At 40.7% G+C, this 22,122-nt stretch overlaps 1 protein-coding gene across 1 annotated transcript in view; it reads left to right on the top strand.

The window, feature by feature from the left end:
* The window catches only part of PRTG (protogenin), a 71,579-nt gene that overhangs the window by 43,719 nt on the left and 5,738 nt on the right, over positions 1–22,122 (top strand). Inside the window, 4 exon segments of the mRNA XM_036389759.1 lie at positions 16,421–16,516; positions 17,040–17,226; positions 18,823–18,950; positions 19,661–19,831. Of these exon segments, the coding sequence (XP_036245652.1) occupies positions 16,421–16,516; positions 17,040–17,226; positions 18,823–18,950; positions 19,661–19,831 (582 nt within the window).

Genomic DNA, 22,122 nt, shown 5'->3' on the forward strand with positions numbered 1-22,122 from the left:
TCCTGCTGATTACATCCTTAAACTAAACCTCTTATCTGTCAATTCTCCTGATTGTGTGTAACAGCCTTGCTACTACTACTTATCAGCTAAAACATAAGGGATTTGCTGAGAGGGGAGGAGAAATTGGTCAAATTGCACAGGAATAAAACCAAAAGCCCTGGAAGTAAATTAGGTATGTTTAAAATCAGCTAACTGTGACCCCTTTCTCTTCCCCAGCCATGGCAGATAATGTATATTTGCAGTTAACAAGCCCAAGCTCTTGCCTAGTCCTGCTATGAGAGTGCTTCTGTGGCACCTCAATAAACAAGAGACACACATTCCTTGCTCCTGTCATGAAAGACAGACCTGTCACCACTCTAAATGAGTCGTCTTCCAAATGCAGACATGGCATATCTGCATATCATTTTTTCCTGTTCTTTTTTCCTTTCAGGTTTTGAAAGTTAGATTATAGATTAGAAGAGAGAATGGAGAGAGCTTTATTACCCTGAGACTTTTTTACCTGTAAGATATCAAAGCAAATGCTTCTTTGATAAGATTTTACCTCTTTTATATAAGAACCATACTGCATTTTACAGGCTGTAAATGCACACAGAGATCAAACTGGGTTTTGTGTTTTGTTGTGATTTACAAACTGCTGCATCATGTTTTGTTTCCAGTGTATGGCAGTGCTAGTAATTTCTCCAGGGCTGTTTGTAGCAGAGAGCTCCCTTTAGGCTCAGATTTACCATCCATGCTTGTGGAAGACCAGGCTGAGTGGCAGAGGCAGGGAAGGCATCAGATCTCTGTCCTGTGTGGCGTTTCTGCTCGTGTATTGTTGTTCTCTGTGCAGCTGGGTTGTACTGGGGGAGTAGCAGGAGGCTGCACAGTGCAAACACACTGACACAGGGTGAGCAGACACTGGTTCCAGACTCACCCACTGGCTTCATGCCTTCCTTATGGAGGGAAAACACTACACTGCTCTGCTCAGGTGAAAAATTGATTCATCAGGGTTGTAAACTGAATTCTTACTGAATACAAAACTGAAGCTGATGTTGGAGTCTGTGGCCCTTTGTTGGAGCTTGTCAGCCTGGCTTCCATTGCATCAACTGTGTCTTGGGCAAAGCTTTATTTAAGCACTGAGTGGGAATCCCAGATAAATATCAGCTTGTTCTGAGCAGATTTGCTGGGGAGTAGCCAGTTAGCTGTCAGCTGCTAATGCTGCATACCTTCTGTGCAGTTCAAGTGACACATCTGTAAAAAACTGTAATGCCTTCCTTCCTGTGCAGTTCTGCCATTATTTGTTTTGAGTTGTGCAATGTTGCAGATTTGTATCATTATTGCATATTTTCACTTGAATTTTTGTTCTTAAAAAGATTGCTGTGTCCTCTATGTTTTCTGTCAGAATTTAAATTTACCTCTATTAAAGAAATTGGATTTATATGTTTTTCTAAACCACATGACAGTTACTTCTGGCCATGTTTTTTAGTTTTTTGAAAGTAAACATTCTTCATACAGTTCATTTCTAGTGGAAAGCTTTAATTAATTTTTAATGTCTTTGCCAATTTTAAATTACATCATTAAGCCTCTCTAGGTTACCAATTTAGTCAGTAATCAACTGCAGTAGGCACTGGATTACTGACATTTGTAACATCTGCATTAGCTGCATAACTTGTTTTGGTGTTGATTAAAATGTAATGTATGACAGACCCTTATGAAGAGGAATCCCTGGGCTTTCTTTTACTTAACTACAGAGTCATGGAATGGCTCTAAAACTTGTGGAAATGTATTAATTTGTCAGCATGATAAGCACTTAATCTTGGGTCAGAAAGGTTCATTCTTTCTCTCTTAGTTAAGATCTTTCATGAACAGGTAGTTTGTGTTTTCGAAGGAGTTTTATGTCTAACATATTCTTATGTGACCTTCTGGAACATGCTCTGGTCCACTTTGAGCTCAGTTATCTGGGAAAATAGTGATGATATCCTCATTTAAACATGCCTTGACTTTCAACTTCCCAAGCTAGTGGCTCTTTGAAGGGGAAGGACATGGCAAGGGAGTAGATCCTCAGTGCAGAATAAACATTGAGTGTACTGTACTTAAAAAATCAAAATCAAGAGTGCTAAGACAAGTTAAGCCCTGCTCTAGAGAGACCCTGTGAGCTGTCAGGATGGGGAAGTGTCACTGTTTGGGACAATGCCTTGTAGCAATGTTCAAGGTAATGTAAAGATAAGGGCTTTGCTAAGGCAACAGGAGCAGTTGTGTTCCATGGGCCCACTCCAGCAGCATGGAGGGCTTTTGCCTATTTTTGAGACTTTTGCCTCTTTATCAACCGTCTCCATAACTGAGTTGGACAGGTTTTTCTCAGGGGATCAGATTAATTGTGTCACAACTCAAAGAACTGGAATCAAGGGTGCTTTAAAGTAGGAGGAGAGGATTTTTTGCACTCTGACAAAAAAACTTGCCAGCCTGTAGTGAAGCAAAATGTGTTGTCCTCGGGGTATTTAAAGGTAAACTTTTCCACGGTGGGAAAGCGATTAGAATCTTGCAGGAAATGCTCTCTGCTGCTCTGTGGTCCTGGGGTAGGAATTCCACCGTTTAGAGCTAAACCTGTGTGGGAATTCAGCTGGGAGATTGTGTCATGTTGATTGAGTAACAGTGAGGGTGCATGCAAATAGTGTTGCATTGTTCATTTGCTGGAGCTGAAGGTTAAAATTTGCTTCATGAAAGGACATATTGATCACTCCTTACAATAAGAAGGTAGTAAATAACTTTAAATTAAGAACCACCAAAATGTTTTAAAGTATTACAATGAATATATAATAAGTATGTTTTGATAGCTGTAAAGTAAAAGTGACCACTAAATAAAGACTTAATTTCTTGAAACTGGAAATTAAGTTAAATGTATAACCCCCATTTAAAGCTAAAAATGAGCAAGCAGATAATGATGGCAGGAATGGCCAGATAAGTGATAAAATTTCTTAAATAAAACAACAAAATAAACCAAACAAAAGAACCCCAGAAATCTGAACTGCTGTGTACATTCCTGCTGTACAATCCTTTTTAGATTTAAACAGACCTTTAAATATGGTGGGTGTTTTTTTACCCCTCCTTTTTTTTCCTGGAATGAGAGGATTTGTCTCTGGGAGACAGCATTATTTAATTTGCTATTTATTGGACTTCATTAGTAAAATACTTAAGTCCTGGATTGCAAAGAAACTGCTCCTTGGAGAAAGCTTAGAGAAAACTCCTGTTATAGGAAATTAAATCAACATTGTCCATTAATCATACTGCATGTCAACCCCCAGGCCTCTCTTGATTGTTCTTGGTGAATGTGAGGAACCATTAGATGTGTGAGGTCCTTAAAGGTCTGAGTAAGTCAAAGGGGAAGAGTTTAAAAAAATGCCACCATTAGCACATGAAAGAGACTTCAGAGTGGACAGAAGAAAACATTTGCTGTACAGGGCTAGTTACATTTCTTAATTTTTTTTCCTTTTTTATTTATTATTTTCTTCCGTTGTTAAACAACAATCCAGATGTGATCCAAATGTTAATTTAATTCATCCTGAAACTTTTTTTCATTAACTTTTTTTTGGGGTCATGTTACTAGTTGTAGTTGTATGGGAAAGGTAAGAATGGGGGGATCTTTGTGATTTCTGTGTTAGTGATAAGTAAACACATTTCTAAAGCTGAGCTAGAATGTCTTCTGGTAGCTTCCCTGTCTTGAGTAACACCTGTGGTTATATATTTGCCATGAAGGCATTATTGCTAACAGGAGCATTTTTTCAATTTTGGGAAAAGATGCAATTGTGAAAAAGTTCATGTTTGCTTTTTTCAGGCTTCCTGCAGTCACACTTCTGTGGCAAATGAAGGGGGGGATGCAGGAAGCAGGGAAAAAAAACAATCTTGTGTTGGAAGAAGCCCCTCTTGCTGTAAAACATCTCTTCCAAACCTGGGATTTTAAGGGGTTTTTTTTATATTTCTTTAGTTTTGGGTTTTTTGGTGGGGTTGTTTTTGGTTGGTTGGTGGGGTTTTTTTTGTTTTTGTTTGTTTGTTTGTTTGTTTTGGTTTGGGTTTTTTTGTGGGGGGTTTTTTGTGGGTTTTTTTGGGGGGGTGTTTTTTTTTTTTGTTTCCAATCTAGGAAAAAAGGTTAGAATTTTTAGATTTGCATAAAAAGTGTTATTTCAACATTTATACTCACTTTCACAGTGGTTTTTTTACCTTTATCATAGCCAAATATTGTACCCCTGTTCAAGCTGATTTTCATTCAGAACAAAACCACTTGTTGCTGCATGTACTTGTAGAAACCAGGACAGGGAAATCATTCTGATCCTCTTTGGTAGATCTGTGGAAGACTTGAATTTTCTGCTTCTGGTGGTATCCAGTTGAACATACTGGGGATTTTTTTACAACTGACACTTTTGTATACTCAGACAAAGGAGGAGTATACAGAATCCTGTGTGCAAATACACCTTGAAAATGTGGATTTTTTTTATGGAGATGGTTTGGGGTGATGGGTAGGATGGTGTATGTGAGAGAAGAGAGAGACAGATGGGTAGATGTTGCACTGCTGTGCCTTTAGTCCATTTACCAACTTTCTCCCTTGTATATTCAAGGTGCAGGGAGGGCTGTGCTCACAGCCTGCTGCCCAGCTCAGTATGTGTGTGTCTATATCTGCATGTGTATATAGACACTGTTGGGAGAAAAATAGGATATCTTTGATCCTCTTTGTCTTAGTCTAGCCCAGCCTTCTCCATCACAAGCATACCTCTCACTGTGTTAGTACATTTTATTCACTGTTATTTCCATGATAATTTCTAATGGCCTAATTTGGCCTTTTTTCTCTCTTCATGTCTTGGCAGCCTTCTTACAGCTTCTCACCTGTCTTTATTTAATCTCTCATAGTTTCCCATCAGCCCTTGTTGCCTTGGTGACAATCACTTGCTTTAGAAATCTCCATCTGTAGCACTCCCTACCAGTTGTTTGTGCTGGAAGAATTTTCTCGAGGTAGCTGGGATGTATAAAGTCTGTGTGCTATCCAGGCAGAGTAGGCAGGGCTGTGTTTGATATCACTGTCAGATAGGCAGGGATCTTCATCTTTCTCCTTCACAACTGACAGCCAGATCTTGCTTCCAGGCCAATCAAATATCTGAAGGAAAGCACCAAGCACAGTCCAGTTGCAGGACAGCAAAGTGAGCTGCTCAGTGTGATTCAGGGTGCAGGCACGAGAGCAGGGCTCTCCAGCTGACCCAGCAGTGCCTACACCTCCCTCTTTCCTTGAGCCTCCCTGCTGGAAGATCTGCCTCTCAAGGGTCATCTTCCCCCTTGCTGGAGCCTGCCAGGGGGACCTGAGAGGCTGTGCTGTCTCCTGTGTCCCTGTGCAGGGCAGCTCTGCCTGCAGCATCCCCCTTAGGCAGTTATTCTTATTTCCACTTTGCTGATAACACATGTTCATCTGTCTGTGCTGAGAACACCTGCTGTGCTCTTCAGCAGTTTGTCAGCATTCCCACGAGTTTCACAGGTGAGTGAGTGTCCCATGGTACACATGGGGCACCTGGAACACAAGGAAGAGAAGAGTCCTTTTCATGGACTGCTCAGGTACTGCTGGTTTAAGCTGAGGGTGACAATGATATCCCTGCAGTCTGTACTGAGCTGTGAGTCTCCAGCTTTCCAGCTTTGCGTTCAGTCTATTAGATGACAGCTCCCCCTTGAGGGAAATGTCTTTTGTTAATAAACTCATAGCTCTGGGATCAGTGGAGGATTTTGGTAGGTTTGAGTGTCACAGTTTCACCAGGCTGGATAAAACAAAGCAGACTCTTGGTGGCTGTGCTGAGTCCTGAGCAGCTGCCAGGGCTCCCTCTGCTGCCTTGGGATGTTGTTCAGCTCCCAGAATTCATCCAAGTGCAGCTCAGAGCACCATAAAGTAGCAAAAGGTGGCACTTGTGGAAGAAAACACCCCACATTTCTTGTGTACTGTGTGAATTTGTGCCGCTGCTCTCTGTGCTTGCACACTTGTGACATTTGTGTTGGGGCACAGGATGGGTGGGAAGTGGCAGAGGAAGGCAGCAGGGAGTGCTGAAGGGTGAGGGGAGCAGGCTGGCTTCTTTCAGCAGCAGCACAGCTAATGCTGCTTTAAAATGCTCATCAAGCTGCAGGCTCAACAGAGCATTTGTAAAGCTGAGTTGATGATGGGAAAGCCTTTCAGTTATACAGAGGGAGATAGCTAGCTAAGAGTTAAGTAGCTGTGTGTTTATTTTACTTAAGCAATCAATCAGTCAGACTGCTTTCCACTTCCTAAGTGTTGTATAAACTTCATATGCAGAGGGATTACATCAAGATAATTTTCTTTTCCTTTTTTTCAATCAAGATATTGATATAGGTTGAATTTAAATCTTGAATGCATTAGAAAAGTTAACAAAAGTAACTTTCATTATTAATTGTATCCTACTCATTTGCTCTGTACCTTTCAGTTTGTTAATACAATGTTTGACAGGTATTAAATACTTGTTCTTCACAAAGCTATTAAATAATACAGTAGGTAAGGCAGAAGATTTACATTGTAACTTGTCTGTGGTCAAACATCTGGACAACAGTAGCATTGCTTCCTACAAAAACCAATTTTGTGTATAAAAAGAAAAGTTGAACATGTTGAAGGAAAAATTTAAATCAGAACAAAGTCCCATGTATATAGTTATGGAAAATACTTTACAGATATAAGAAACTTTCTAGAAGAAAAGGGCACAGTAATTAAAATTCTGCTGCAGTTTCTGCAGAGGTATACTTTATTTTCCATGTTGTTATTGTTATTTTGAGCATCCTTTAAAGTACAATAGTTTTTTTACCTGTAGTAAATACTATCTATATTAAAAACATGTAATGTTGTAATCCATTTCCATGTGGGTAAAGATACACTTTTGTCTTTATGAAATACCACAAAGTGTAAAATAAGTAGTAGATACTGTGTTCGCCAGAAGAGCAAAAGGTTTTCAAAAGTTTGAGGAAGCCTGAAATCTTTCAGGCTACTCTTCTTGTTTAGCTGCTTCTTTGTGTGGACATTAAGCATCTTAGTAGAAGGGTACTCAGGCCACAGTTCACTGAGTAAAGGATTTGAGCACCTGAGAGTATTAGGTCCAAATTCAGCTTGCACATGTTGACCTCTTTTACACCACCTGCAAGATTTGTCTGTGGTGCTTTCAAGAGTTGGTGTTTTAGAAACTTGGTCTTAATTAAATAGTCTTCAAATAAACCATTAACATCTATTTAACTAAAGGCAACAACATCATTAACTTGCACAGCTGCTGCCACTAGTACAGAGTGTGTAATCCTCCTGATAAATTATCTTAGAAAGCAGAGTCTTGGCCTGGAAAGAGATGAACACAAGATGCCATTGAAATACTGTTTTGGGAAAAATCAGTGTGGAGATGAAAAGTTATTATAATTTTTACAGAGAAGCAGGTTGTCCTGGCCTTCTAGATGGGTATTTTCAGCATACTGAAAGCACTCAAAAATGAGTGTAAGTATGTATTATATCAGGCTTCATTGCCTGGTGACAAGCTGTCACTTACTGTGTTCTTTTAATAAATGTTTCAGTGCAAATTGATAGCACAAAACTCATTTATGAATAGCTTCTGCCAGTGTGCCATTGGATGTAGCAGTGGTGAATATTAGAGCCAAGGATGTAATAGGGTCCTGGATATTTCTATTGTCATTACAACTGGAAATTTTCTTTAGGCCATATTTTAGAAGTTTGGGATGTGCTCTATGAAAATGTAAAGGGTAAAAATAACACTGCTGTGCCAAACCATTAGGGAGGTGGTTCAGCATAATCTAAATGTAATTAAAATGAATACCCTTCCTAAATGTCAAAGATATGCAACCAGTCAAAGACACTGAAGGGAATGAGGCCTCTAAGAAGATAGGGAGGGAAAAGTAACAGACTTGTTCATGTATGGCAGAGATCCTGCAATGCATTTCACAGCTGAGGAAACAGAGCCCTGTGTCCTCAGGCCATCACACTTCAGGTGGAACTACCTGCTGAGCTAAGGCATTTGAGATGAACTCTTTACAAGTACTGTTAGCTGTCTTCCCTGCTTCCTGCTTTACTAAGGTGTAATTGGAAAATATTTAGCATTATATGATGGATTTTCAATGAATAATTTATATTAAAAGTAGGGTGATAGAGAAAGCTCAATGCCACCCCTTTTGTAGTTGGAGGGTTTTTTTAATGCATCTGGACTTCAGCAAATTAAGTATGAGAGTTGTAATATTTTCAGTAAATGTATCAGTCTAGCTGGCAGCTCATGACAAATGGACCAGTTTAGCAATTTCACTATGAAATTTGTCAGCTGTCTAGGTTAGTTTGCCCCCTTTTTCCTATATTCAACCAATGAGTGCCAAATTTTGAGCTTCCTTAAGAAGCTGCTCTATTTACATGGGCAGACAGTCTGCATGATAATAGTTCAGTGCCCACACAACTGTGCATGCCCCAGGCCCATGGACACAGTGCAGGTGGGTGTCTGTCTGTCCTGCAGTGCCCCTGGGCTGCCTGGTGTCCCTGCAGTGGGAGGGAGCCCTGTGTGAGCAGAACAGGGCCTGTGACACCTGCAAAAACAGAACATCCTGCTGAAGGCTGGGCCCTAATTGTAGATGCAGCTGGATAGAGCCCATGCAGCCAAAATTTGCCTTAAGAAAAATACAGTGGTGGTTTCCCCTTGCATGTATCTTGTTTGTTTTCCTGTCACGATGGACTTGTTTGACACCTAACAAGTGTTTTAGTGCAGTTCCTTGTTACCCTCTGAAGGAGGAAAGAGCCAGGCTGATTTTCAGTTTCCCTGCCTGAAACTTTTGCATCTTGCAGTCATGCTTGCAACAGCACAGACCTTAAAGCCTGAGATCTGAGTCGCCAGACCACAGATGTTTTTGCAATGAAACCGTGCACCTCCTACAAAGTCACTGTGGTGCAAGTAATGATAGATAGTGTTTTCATTTTGCTGCACAAAAGGGTCAAAATGGCACGGGGAGTCCATGACAGACCAGCAGAAAATGTTGGTTCTGAAAGGAAATTTATATCATAGCTCCAGGGGGAAGTTTGGGCGCTGTGAACAGATTGCCTTTGTCATTGTGTGCAAATGTGTTGTTTGTGAGGTGATGCTGGATGTCAGGCAGTCAGTGCATATGTATGATAGATCTTGGTACCTAAACAAATGTTAAAACAAATTTGGTAAAGTGCTTATTGAATTGTGTTTAGGTGTATATTCTGGAAGCATTCCTCTTAGCATGAAGGCCAGGCAAATTGTCTAAACATTCTTTCTATCTGCAACCCAGAAATGTCAGTCTCTACTGGGGAGATCATCTTTTCAGCCTCTTGCATCTTACAGAAGAGACCTTTTATAGCATGCTCCTGTTTTGTAGCAGCATTTCTGTGTGGGTTGTTCCTTTCCCTTTTTCCTGAGGCACTGTAGTAATGTTTGATTCACTGGCAGTGTTCTGTCACTTGTGCAGGGCTCACTGCTGTGTGTAAGGGAACCTGTTGTGTGGGGTGGCACATCCTGTTTGGATCACTGCATGAATTCTCGGCGGACATGTGTGTGTTAGTAACTGGGTAATTACAGCTCTGCTGGCTCCTTCGGACACTCTCCCTCCCCCCTCTCCCTCCCTTTCTTCTTGCAGAGATGGCCTCTCGACATAATTCCATTAAAGTGATTGTGCTCCGAGGGGTGGACTCAGGGGCAGTGCTCTCATCTTTCAAAGCAGGACCAATGAGCTATGTGCTTTCCACTGGGCAGCAACAAAAGAAAAGGTCTCTTAGAAGAAAAGAAGAGCACAAAAGATCAAAATTAGGTGTTTGTCCAGGCCTCTGGTATTGCTTTCAAGTTAGCTTTTGAGGGCTCACTTTGAAAACGGTGAGCCAGGCTAGTTAACATAAGGGTGTCTGCTGGTTTAGAGAGCATTGTTAGAATAATATTGGAAGAGAGCTTTTTGCAATTGAACAATTGAAGAGAGCTTTTTGCAGTTCTCTGAAATGCAGGAGAAACACAGGGAATGGTGGCAGACCTTAGAGCCATGGTGGGAATGTCCTACACCCTTGAGGAAACTGAGAAAACTTAAAATCCTTGAGATTTGCTTCACTTACTTTAAAAAGATTAGAGAGCTTTAGATAGTTCTTATTTCTGTGGGCCCCAAAGGCTGAAATGCTGTGTGGTGGGAGCTCATCCTGCCCTGCCAGCCCTCCCCCAGCAGTTTGTGTATGAAGCTGCTGTTGTGCTGGTGGGCAGTAGGAGAGGTGATGTTTTTACTGCGAGGGGGTGTGAGGTGTTGTTTGTCCTGGGGCCCTTGGAAGGGATAGCACAAAGCTACAAAAGGGATACAGACCCTTTTCAGATTTAGACAAATAAGCCAGAGCCGTCCAAAGCCCTGGAAAGCCAGACTGTTTAGCTGGATCAATTCACATGTGTCATATGTTCCAGTTTCTACCAAAATAAACTTTTACAATATTGTACAAAGAACAAATTGCTTCGTTTCTACTTCAGTTATTTGGTTTGCAAAGGAAAACATGAGTATCACAGGCAGTCTTTGTTCTATCAAAATGTTTAAAGTTACTTTTAAATTGAAAAAGAAGTCATGACATATAAAATATTGGTAATTTGTAAGTATCAAATTACCTATTTGATAGTTACAAATTACCAATATTTTATATGTCATTTACCTATAGTACCTATTATTATTACAAATTATCAAATTTGTAACTATCAAACTATCTTAATGTGATATTAAAAGGTTGATATTTAAAATTTGATCAATTCAGTTGTGCAACCAATTGTAATTCCAACTCATTTAAAATAAAAGAAATTAAATATTATTATTTGAAGCCAATAATAATGCTTAGAAATTGCATATCCAGAACTTCAACAAGTTTTTAAGAACTGTAATAGAATATGGTTGCTTAACTCTGTTTAATTGTTTAATGATATGTATAAATAAGGTAAAAGGGCATTTTTTAGAAAAGTGCAATAAAATCCAGTACTGAAAATCTGAGAGGGAATACCTGCTTTAGGGAAGAACAGACCTGAGTCTGTATCACCCTCCTGCCTCCCAGCTCTGTGTTTGTGTTTGGCTTGATGCACCTCTCTCTGTCCTTTTCCTCTGCTACATTTGAAATGTATTTGCTTATTTTCCTAATAAGTTTCTGCTGTATTTACATTACTTTGCTTCAAAAGTACATTTTTAAGGATAGTATTTCTCAGTGCTCTTCCTTTCCCACCCTTCCCCCTTAATAATTCCCCTGGACCTCTGTTGCTTGGAGCAGACTTTGGCTAGCCCCAGATTCGGTGTCAGAGGCCGTGACCCCATGTCAGAGCTGCCCATGCTGCTGGCCTCTTCTTTGAATAATTATCTGGAGTTTATTGTGTTGAAGGGATGGGCTTGGGGGCAGCACAGTCACCCTGGCAAACCAGACCAATGAGCTCTCCAGCCAGACCACTGCCCAACAATGGACCTGTAGGTTACACAAAAAAAATCCAGCAGCACAAAAGATTAAATTAAAAATGGACATTTGGACACGGAAGTTTTGTCCTTAGAGCAACTATTTTTTCAGTCTACTGTGGGTTTGATACTTTTAACTGAAAGGAAAAGGTATTATTTTAAATGTTGTATGCAAGCTAGAATGAAGTTGAAATATTTTCTTATCTCCTTCCTTAACTCTTAGAATGGCTGTACTGGCTGTAGCTTAAGAAGTTGTTTCTAGGTTTTTGGTCACTGAACTCTGCTTAAAACATCAAGACACCAAACCTATTTTTTTTCCTCTAGAAATTTAGTGCTGTACCAATTATTTTATAAACAAGAGCCCCCAGTAGTTTAATTTCTATCCATATTTCCCTTTTAAATTGTTGAGAACAGGGATATCCAAAACAGGCATGAAAGTGTGTTTCAACAGTGAATGATAGTAAAATGTCCATTTTCTTTCATCTTCCCTATCTTTTCCTCCCTGCAAAGAGGACTTTAAATGTCTGAAATCCAGATTGTGGGGTGCTGTCTCTTCTTATCAGGACTGAATGAAAGGCTGCTGGAGGTGGACTCACTGTTCTGGAGGGGTGGAAAAAAAAAAGAAGTTCTTTCATGGTCTGACCTCGGATTCTTTCTTAATTTTATCTAGCCCTGACCTGTTGGCTCTGCTCTGGCTCCTTTCAAGGCCTTCAGAGCTTCACAAACTTGCAGCAGCTGAAAGAAACAATGACAGGGCTTTTAGGGGCTGCAATATTACACTCTCTTGTAACCTTGGCTAAGTAGCCTGTAAACAGATGCTTTCTCTGAAGCATTTGCCAAAAAGCCAAAATTTTGGCTGTGTTGATATCAGCAAACACTTTTTAACACTTTTGGTTTGGGACTCCTGATTTTATATTCAATCTAAGCTTCAGCTGAATGAGGAGTTACCCAGAGTGTGCCTTGTGTGTACAGTATATAAAAACCTGCTGTTACAGGTTTCATACTTATCTTTAATGCTGTAAATTTACCCAGGACAGAAGAATCGTATGAAAACCAATTATCAAAATCTGAATGAGATAAACTGATTTGAAGATAGTGTCAATATGTAATCAGACATTTGTATTTTTCTGTATTCTTTTGAGAAGGAGGGATGGAACTATACAATGATTAGGATTTTTCATTGGTTGTGTTGTTAGTCTCATGCTGCTTTAGTCTTAGAGAGTTTTAATAATGTAATACAATATTGAAAATAGAATTTTTGTTCCTGTGAATGTGGAAGTGACTTTATTTTTCTTAGTAACTTTTTCTAAAACTTTGGTCTGTGCAATCTTGGTAATTTAAGAATGAGGTAGCTGCATGATAAAGTGCTTCACCAGCTGCAAAGTGATTAGAAGCACGTTTCTGTTTGTAGCGCTTTAAGTGCAAATACAGGCATTTAATCCTTAAGAACGGGTGCCTCCCGTTTCTCCAGCTGTGTCCATTGGAGGTGCATGAGGACACCACCTGGCTGCTGTGAGCTATAACTCTGCCAGATGGAATGAGCCTTCCCCTCCCCATGGCTTCAAAGCAGAGAACCTCGAGGTGCTTTTGCCTGCCACTGTGTCTATATTTGCTAGAGCATTTATACTATCCCAGGCTTTCAAAACTAGGCTCTGAATGTTGAATCTGTACTAAAATCTTAAGTGTTGGAAAAGAAAATGGGAGTATCTGAATATGAATATTTCTGACTGGCAGCTGTTTTGTAGTTGCAAGTTTTCCCCTTCCTGAAAGAGACATAGAAGATTTACATAGAAGCAAGGCTGATGGCAGGAGTAAAAAATACTGAATAATTTCAAGCTGGTGCAATAAAATGTGGATGTTCCAATGAAGTGTAGAGCAGGAGAACTGCTAATAAGCCTCAATTCTTGGTGATATTTTTGCAGTTTCTCTATTTCTCACATCCAGACAAATAAACAGCTGTGGTTCTCCCTCCATGCTGGGAATGAAATGAATTGTCACCAAACCAGGTTGGAATATCTGAGTGCACTGTAGTATTTTTCTTGAAGAATCTGTATCTGCTGTGACCTTCCTGTCTGCTTTCTGACAAGCTAAATATAATCTCTAAGGTTATATATCAGGGATGTAAGACAGTGAAATACACCAAGAAATCATTGTCATCTGAATTCTTACTGAAATTCAGCTACTGTAAAGTTTTAAGTTTTTCCAAGTTACAATCCATGTTTTAAATTATAGTTCAGCTTAATTTTTTTGCCCATACTTGCAGTACTTAACTTCGGTCTGGTTTGACTCTGAGGTGAAGAACCCATTCATAGACTCACAAAATGAAGGCAAGGCTCCCCCATGTGTCCCTCTGCTGAAAGGCCTACCAGGCTGGATCTGCAGGACTCACTGCAAATGTTTATGGGAGAGTGAATGACAGGATTTGGGGTTTAAAGGTGATATTCCAGAGGAACATCACTAGGGAGCAGTGACCTGCCTACAACTACTGCCATCGGAAAATGAGGCTGAGCCAACATAAATTGCAAACCAGTGATTTTTGGGACAGTATCTATTTTGATATTTGAAGTTAATGAAAATAAGGCATAAACAGTAGACATAAGATAGTTTTTCCTACTCTTATTTTATAGGAATATTGTTGCCAGAAGCAAAATTTGTGCCTCTGATGGAAGTGTTATTCATGTGTTCTTAATGCTGATAGGTTTTAGTTACACAAAAAAGGTGTGTGCAGCAGATCCCTAGTGTGAAGCTACTTCAACTTATCACATCCACTCTGTGATGTCTTTTAAGTCAATCTCTTTGTGTTCCAGAGGCACTCCTGTAATAAAATATATGAATTAGCTTTAGTGTGTTACTATCAGCATCACTGCCAACCCCCTGAGTTGTACAGAGTAGATTTTTTGTCCTTTCCACCAGCTGATTTAAGTAATAACAATAAAAATACCTCTTAAAGAACCTCTAGGCGCTATGACAATTTTAACACAATCTAATATCAACAGCACAAAACCCCCCAAATGATATTTAACAGAAACAAATTAACTTTAAAAAATTCTGCCAGTTGGTAAATGGGCTACAAAATTGTTCCTGTTCACCTTAGGACTGGGAACAAGCCTTCAGCCTCTACACAAATGCTGGCAATTGTAAGAGAATTAATTGAAACAATTCAGTGTTACCAGTTATTCAAAGAAGTTTTGAAAATGCAGAGATGAATTCTTGATGTGTGTTTTTTTTTGCTCAAGTTGAGCAGGCTGAGTAAATCCCTGCACCTGCTTTGTTCCTGAAGAGCTGTGATTTTCTGTGGAGGGATGTGTTCCTCCTGGGTCTGTTATGAGCAGGACTGTTCCCTCCAAGCCTCCTGTGCATGGATGGTACACACTGAATTTGAGACTGTCAGTCCCCAGGTGGCCATGCTAGCCCCAGTCTTTTATCACTGATTCATGTGTAAACTACTCAAGATACCTGTGCTGGCTAAAGATAAAGCTCCTGAAGTTTGTTTTCTCTCTACGGATGTGTCTGGCTTGGAGTGTTTGATCCAGCTGGTGAACTGTGAGATGAAAGTGTTTGTGCCAGGTGTGTGTTAGGATTGCCACTGAGCAGTAAATCGTATCATCGGCCTGAAAATGAAATGTAAAATTGTAAAAAATATTCTAAACAAAGGCTACTTCACACAAAAAATATTTCTCACCACCTCATAAAACAAATAGTGAGCAAATAAGTGTTGGAACTGAGGCAGGGCTTTGGCAGAGCTTTGGTTGCTGTGTTTGGCACATGGTGAAAAGAGCTACCAACGTGGATCTGCATCTTGGTGGTGTTTTGATCTGGTCCTTCCTTACCTTATGTGTGTACTCTGTGAAGAAAGTTTCACATCAGTTTCTATTGCAGCTCAGTACAATACCTTTATTTCTTCTGTTCTCCTTTTTAGGTGACTGTACATTTAGGCTTTCCTAGGCCAGTATTCCTCCCTCCTCAGTTGCTATTTCAGTTCTAGAGACCAGCAGAAGGGTTTAACCATAGATGCCCTAATGTGTGACAGCTTAAAAATTCTGACATTGCTTTTGGCTTGAACTGGTCCTGCTACCAATTAAACCATGATATCATGAAGTGGAAATAACCCTGGTTTTCAGATGGTATAGACTAGCTGGGAGGCTTTAGTTTTAAAAAGGTTTTCCTATATAAAGATAATTCTGCTTGAAAGTTCTTGTATTACACAGGAGTAAGAAGAATAGCACTCAACATTGTGCTTCTTCTATATGTGAAGTGTTAAGGATACCTAAAGTAAGATTTTAAAAACGTGTTTTTCTCAAAGACATTTGAACTTTTTTGGTGGGGGTTAGATTTTTTTGCCTTTCTTCCACATCCCATTAGTCTTCCTTTTCTCCTCAATCAAGTGTTAATGAAGAATTCAGTTAAAAAAAAATGCGGTGAGGATAAACAGATCTCACAGGCTCCTCATTCAGCTCAGCAGGGCACTAGAGCTCGGCTCTCCCTCATTTCACAGTGAAGATGATCAGTTCTGGGTGAGCACTTTCAAAGGGCAGGGAGTTTTTGAAGGTGCTCGGCAGGATGATGGATGGATGGCCGTGCCTGTCACGCTGTGTCCTGCGGAAATGCGGCGGGGGCAGCGGGTGGAGGGGCACCGGGGGGCCCTGGCTCTGCCCCAGCCCCGGGCTCTGCCCCATCCCGGGCCCTGCCCCATCTCGGGGCTCTGTCCCGGCTCTGCCCCATCCCGGGCCCTGCCCCATCTCGGGGCTCTGTCCCGGCTCTGCCCCATCCCGGGCTCTGCCCCAGCCCCAGCTCTGCCCCATCTTCCAGGCATCCAGCCTGTCCATCAGTCTACTGCTCATAGCAAACAAGTTTTGAAACAAACTTTCCAGAGCATCAGTTTGTCTCACTATCTGTAGAAGTCCATATCCTTTTTTCTTTTTTTTTTTTTTGCTTGAGCTTAATTATTCCTTTGCTCTTTCTGCAGATCCTAGAAGAAAGTATCATGTAAGGCTGCTGGCATACAACAGTATGGAAGAAGGTTATCAGGCTGACCAAACAGTCAGCACTCCAGGATGTGTCTGTAAGTGTTGTAGAGGCATGAAGAATTTATTGAGAGCTGAGGTGTTTCAGGGTCCCAGCAGCTCTGTGTTTTCAACTTTTAAACAATGAATTAATTCTGTGTAAAACTGAGAACAAAAAGGACCATATCAGTGACAAATACTGCAACTGAGACAGAGTCCTGTGTTCATGAAGCACAGTTGAAGAAAGAAGACAGCCCAAGCACATTTCATTCCCTTGCTGAGCTATCTGCATCATCTAACATGATGTATCTGTATCTTATGAGATATTTATCTCTTTCTCTTGTCTCTGCTGATAGTTTTGACTTAATGTTTGAATAAACGAGTAGGATTGCAGAAATAATACTGGACATGTATTGGGTGAGGAGGGATCTCTAACAGCCTTAACCAGATTCCTGGGTCTGAATACCAGGTAGTGCTGGGTTAGGGGAGATTTGTATCTAAACTGTGGGCTCAGACCTCTCCTGTGACCAGCATCTGTACCCAGTGCAGTTATTAACTCCCGCTCCTGTTTTGTTTTAACAGCTGTCCGTGACCGCATGGTGCCGCCGCCGCCGCCCCCTCACCACCTGTATGCCAAAGCCAACACCTCCACATCCATCTTCCTGCACTGGGGCAAGCCTGCCTTCACCTCTGCCCAGCTCATCAACTACACCGTGCGCTGCAACCCCGTGGGGCTGCAGAACGCCTCCCTGGTCCTCTACCTGCAGACGTGAGTGCACCTGGGACTCCTGCCGTGCCAGTTCCACATCCTTCCCACTCACTTCCTACTCTTCCTGCTCTCTTTTCATTTCCTTTCACTAGCAACAACTTTTATTTCCCTCAGAGGACTCTGTTTTTGCCCATTGGCTGCTAGTTAAGTTTCTTGGGTTAAGATATACTCATAGAACAGCTTCATTCTCTACTGGCCATCCTTGTGTTGGGTCATCGGGCTAGCTCTTTGTTTAATGTCTTTTTAGCTGTCTAGGTTGAATTTAATTCTAAGCTCCTCTTCAACTATACAAAAGACCATACCTATTTTAGAGGAAGCTTGTCTGGGCAAAGATGGGTCTTAGTCCAGTGTCTGATTTTAAGACTGAAAATGAGAACTTTTGAAGGGTTGAGGATTTCATTGTGGGAATGCCATGTTCCTGAGTGTGTGGCACCCTGCCAGGGCAAAGCTGAGCAGGATTGCTTGCTCTGCAGAGAAGCAATGTGTGAGGCACAGAATGGTTGAGCAGAGAAGGGAGCCTTGGGTTGCTGTTCAGGTGGTGTGGGAGCAGAACACTGCTCTGTGCTGGGGGCCCTGGGGCTGCTGAGGGAATCCATGTGTGTAGCTCCCTCAGAACTTCAGTTTACCCAAGCCTCTAAATAAGAAAAATGCTGTCTTAAAGGATAAATAGTTTCCATCCTTATATTCATGGTTTTCTCTTCCAAGAACACATCTGCTGCTGTATAACTCCCGGCTTAATGATTAGACACAGTATAATCACCATGTAAAGTTCTTAGTGTGCCATGTGGAGCATAGCAATGAGTGCTGCTTTTTGTGATTGGATGAGGCTATTGCAAGTACTGGTTACTGCCCCTGCAGTACAGAAGATGAAAATACTAAATGAGATTTAATAAAGCAATATCCGTAGAGTAAGACCATTTTAAATTGAGATTTAATCTTGACAGGGTATTATCATCCAGAATTAACCCTGGCATATATGAAAGATTTCCCTCTGCCCCAGAATCAAAGTAAAGTGAAATGTCTACAACTGACTCGAATTGTAAACTGCAGTATTATAATTAATAGAATCAATTCTGCAATTAATATATTACTAAATACTGCTACCAGATCAGTAAGGAGCATTCATACTCATCCCCTAAACATGAGGTGTGGAGGCTAAAAGTGGAAAGGATGTTGCCTGCATAGCCTCTGTGTGTGAACTGGGAAGCAGATCCACGTCCCTTGTCAGCTGTGACACTGGTTGCAGTTTGTAACTCCAGCTTGAAGCACAGTGTCCTAGGGACAGGGGTGGAAAGAGCTGAGTTTGGGATGCCTGCTGGTGGTCCAGCCAATAATACTCTTTGTGCATCAGCTGTTCAAATAACATTTATAAAAAGTTGAGCTCACATCAATTGACAGCAGATGCAGCATCCTCGTGAGAGCTCCAGGGCTGGTGCAATTTCATTTCCAGATAGGATGTGCCACATGTCTGGACTTGGACTGGTTTGTCCTGTGTGGAACTGACATGGGAATCTACTCATGTGACTGAGACATTTGACTGGGGACCTTTAAGTGAACTGCTGCTGTTTAATGCATTTTATTCCTTCATCTGTCCAGGTCAGAGACTCACATGTTAGTTCAAGGTCTTGAGCCAAAGACCATGTATGAATTTGCAGTTCGACTGCATGTGGACCAGCTCTCCAGTCCTTGGAGTCCTGTAGTCTATCACACTACCCTCCCTGAAGGTAAGGAACCAGGAGAGGGCCCCTGTGGTCCTAAAATAACATTTTGTAAAACAAATGGCCTGAAAAAGTGCTTATTAATTTTAGACTGTGTGTAGGAGAGGGCATTCCTTTCCTCTGAGACACAGATAGTGCTCTTCTTGGTGAGACATAAAAAAATGCTAGCAGGGAAATCCCTGCTTTGGAACTGTAAAATTATTTTTCAAAATCCATCCTAAACTAGCATTGATTTTTGTATAAAGTGTGATGCTTTCAGTACTAGCAGCAACTGACTAGAAATAACTTAAATAAAAACCTTAAAATATGTATATATTAAAGAGGTGTGGCTGATTCATTTATGAAATCTACTGCCTTAGCTGCTGGTTTGATTTACTGTCAGCCTGGTAGGGGAAAATCCACACCTGCAGTTCCATGTTCTCACCAAAACAGTGTTTGGGAAGTACTTGTTCACAGGATAATGAAGTGGGAGATTGTCAGTAGCTGTTTATTTCTGGAGATGAGGGAAAAATAAAAAGCTTGCTTTTCCAGAATCTAAGCTATTGTGTGGCTCAGAGGTAACAGGAGAGTGTCTCTGAGGAGCTGCATGTGGTGGTTTCAATGTGGTGTCTGGGATGTAGCAGTAGCCATTAGGACTGCACATCAGTTCCTTTCTGAGCAATTTAATTGCATGTAAATTGGGTTAGCCTAATAGCATTGTGTTACTGTTCTCACAGCACCATCTGGCCCTCCAGTAGGAGTGAAGGTGACTTTGATAGAGGATAATACTGCTTTGGTTTCCTGGAAGCCACCTGATGGTCCTGAAACAGTTGTCACACGGTACACTATCCTCTATGCATCCAGGAAGGCCTGGATTGCTGGGGAATGGCAAGTGTTGCACAGAGAAGGTAAACTAAAATCATCAACCTATGAACTGTATAAACACTGATGCTACTTATGAGATGCTTTGTTACTTTCAGCAACCTTGGACTACACTACTACTATGAATTATGAAATAAATCCATATAAATGTTCACATGAAAGTTCCAAATAGTTTAGAATTATTACCATGGGAAGAGGTATTAAAAAACAAGTTCATATGCAGAAGATGAGAGGAGAAGGGGCTCTCTGTATTACTGTGTGTGCATGTAAACCAAAATGTCTTGTAAATCCAATTACATCCATCTTAGTTTTGTTGTAACCAGGATTGTGATGGTTTCATTTTGTAAATGCACTCTTTCAAACCTGAAGTCTCTGAGATGTTTAACTGTGGCTGTGTGGGTTTATAGTTTCTGTCGATCACTGCCAATCCAGTTAGCTCAGTTTGCTTAATGAACTTTCTCCTTCTCCCAGTAAATCACTCTGCAAATTCAATTTAACTCTCTGGCTCTATTCTACTGCTGAGCCCCAGCTAATCTCACAGTACCTTGGGTATGCTGATGTGAACTGCAGTCACATCTCTATGATTAAGTGTAGTCATAGTATAAATTTTTGTAGGCACTTTTCTAAATAATACTGGGATTTGAAGAGCTGAATCAAGAACAGATTTCTACTGTAGCCAGAAAAAAAGTACAAGGCATTTATTGTTCTGTTGATAGTCAAAATAGACAGAGGTAATTCAGAATAGATAATGTTCTAATAATGTCTTAAACCAGAGAGGAAAGCTCAGTGTTACACAGTAAAGTCATGTGCTTGGGTAGCCTATTTAAGAGCATTGCCCTGGAAGAGTTACTGTTTTGTTGTTCTGTTGTGTTACCTGGCTGGAAGCTTTGCTGTCAGCAGAGAGTGAGGCTGTAAATTTTCTGTGGAGATAATTCTAAAAACTTAATGAGTATGCTCTCACAGAGGATAATTCATTTCACCATCATGGAGAGTGAGCTGTTCTAGTTCAGAGCTGTTGTTTTTCGTGCTGCTCCTGAAGAGAGGGCAAAGGACCAACAGCCCCTCTGAAAGGTGGCAGTGCCACTTTGTGTGCTGCAGCACAATGGAGTTTGTCAGGCTGGCCTCAAAGAGAATGGGCAGCTGTGAAGAGTATCAGGAAAAGGACTATTAAACTAAATTTGTGAGAAATAACTAGTCTGAAATATCAATCAGGTCTAACTACAGGGAAGATTGAGCCCATGGGTTTTCACTATTAAAATTGTTCAGTAAAACAGTAATTTAAATAAAGTTGTCCAACTAAATTGTTGGAAGAAACAGTGATATTGTTATATTAAAGGACAAATTTACTGTTAGTTTTTACTCAGTAAAAACCCCAGCAGATTTAAATTCACAGAGGGCTTATACTTGAAGACTAAATCTTGTCATTCTGTTGATGATACACTGTATTTGCTGCATGCAGCAAAGTGGCTGAGTTGCTTTCAGATGCATTGTTCATCTCAGTCATGCCTGTGAAACTGAGCAGCATCTCTGATAGTATTTCACCAGAGATTTCGATGGCAGCATGGCAATAACAGTAAACATTTTCATGTGTTCCCATACTGAAAGTGTTGGAGGGAATGAGCAAATGGAGAGCTATAAATCTCAGTGTATTACTGTGTCCATCAATGTTAGAGCCACAAATTTTGCATTTTGACAGATATATTGGGGTTTGAGGCATGGTGTGGAATTCAGGCATCTTGACACACTAGGACAATCTGTTATGGTCTTAGTAAAGTATAGATGAAAAAGTCTGTGAAAGGAAATTAGTATGTAGAGATAAAATTGAGCACATACCCTGATCAGTCCTGTGACAGTCCTTCCATAGGTAATTTGAGATAGAAGCAGGGTTTGGGTTTTTTAATGCATTTATTCTGATTAGATCAGTTAACCTTCTGCAATAAATAGCATTGTTTTGTCTTGATGCTAAACTTGTTCTGCAGAAGATTTGTGAAATCTTGACTCTATTCCATTCTCATACCTCCAGAGAAATCCCCTCAAAAAAAAAAAAATTAGATTAAAAAAACCACCAAACCAACCCTGCCACTTATAAAATTCCTAGCATGGGCTTTAGTTTATGCAGAAAATTTTCTCCCAATCCACCCCCTAATTAGGGGGTGTTAGGCCTGGCAAAACCAGAAAATATAACTGCATTTTGGTGCTGATTGATGATGTGAGTTATGTTCCAGCCACCTCCCCCTTCTTCCCTAGCTCTCTTCAAGCGGATCAGAAGTTACAGCCCTTGCACACTTGGTGTGCAGTAAATCAGTACCAAGTGCTC

Source organism: Molothrus ater, chromosome 13, assembly GCF_012460135.2.
Source record: "Molothrus ater isolate BHLD 08-10-18 breed brown headed cowbird chromosome 13, BPBGC_Mater_1.1, whole genome shotgun sequence".
NCBI classification, from domain to species: Eukaryota; Metazoa; Chordata; class Aves; order Passeriformes; family Icteridae; genus Molothrus; species Molothrus ater.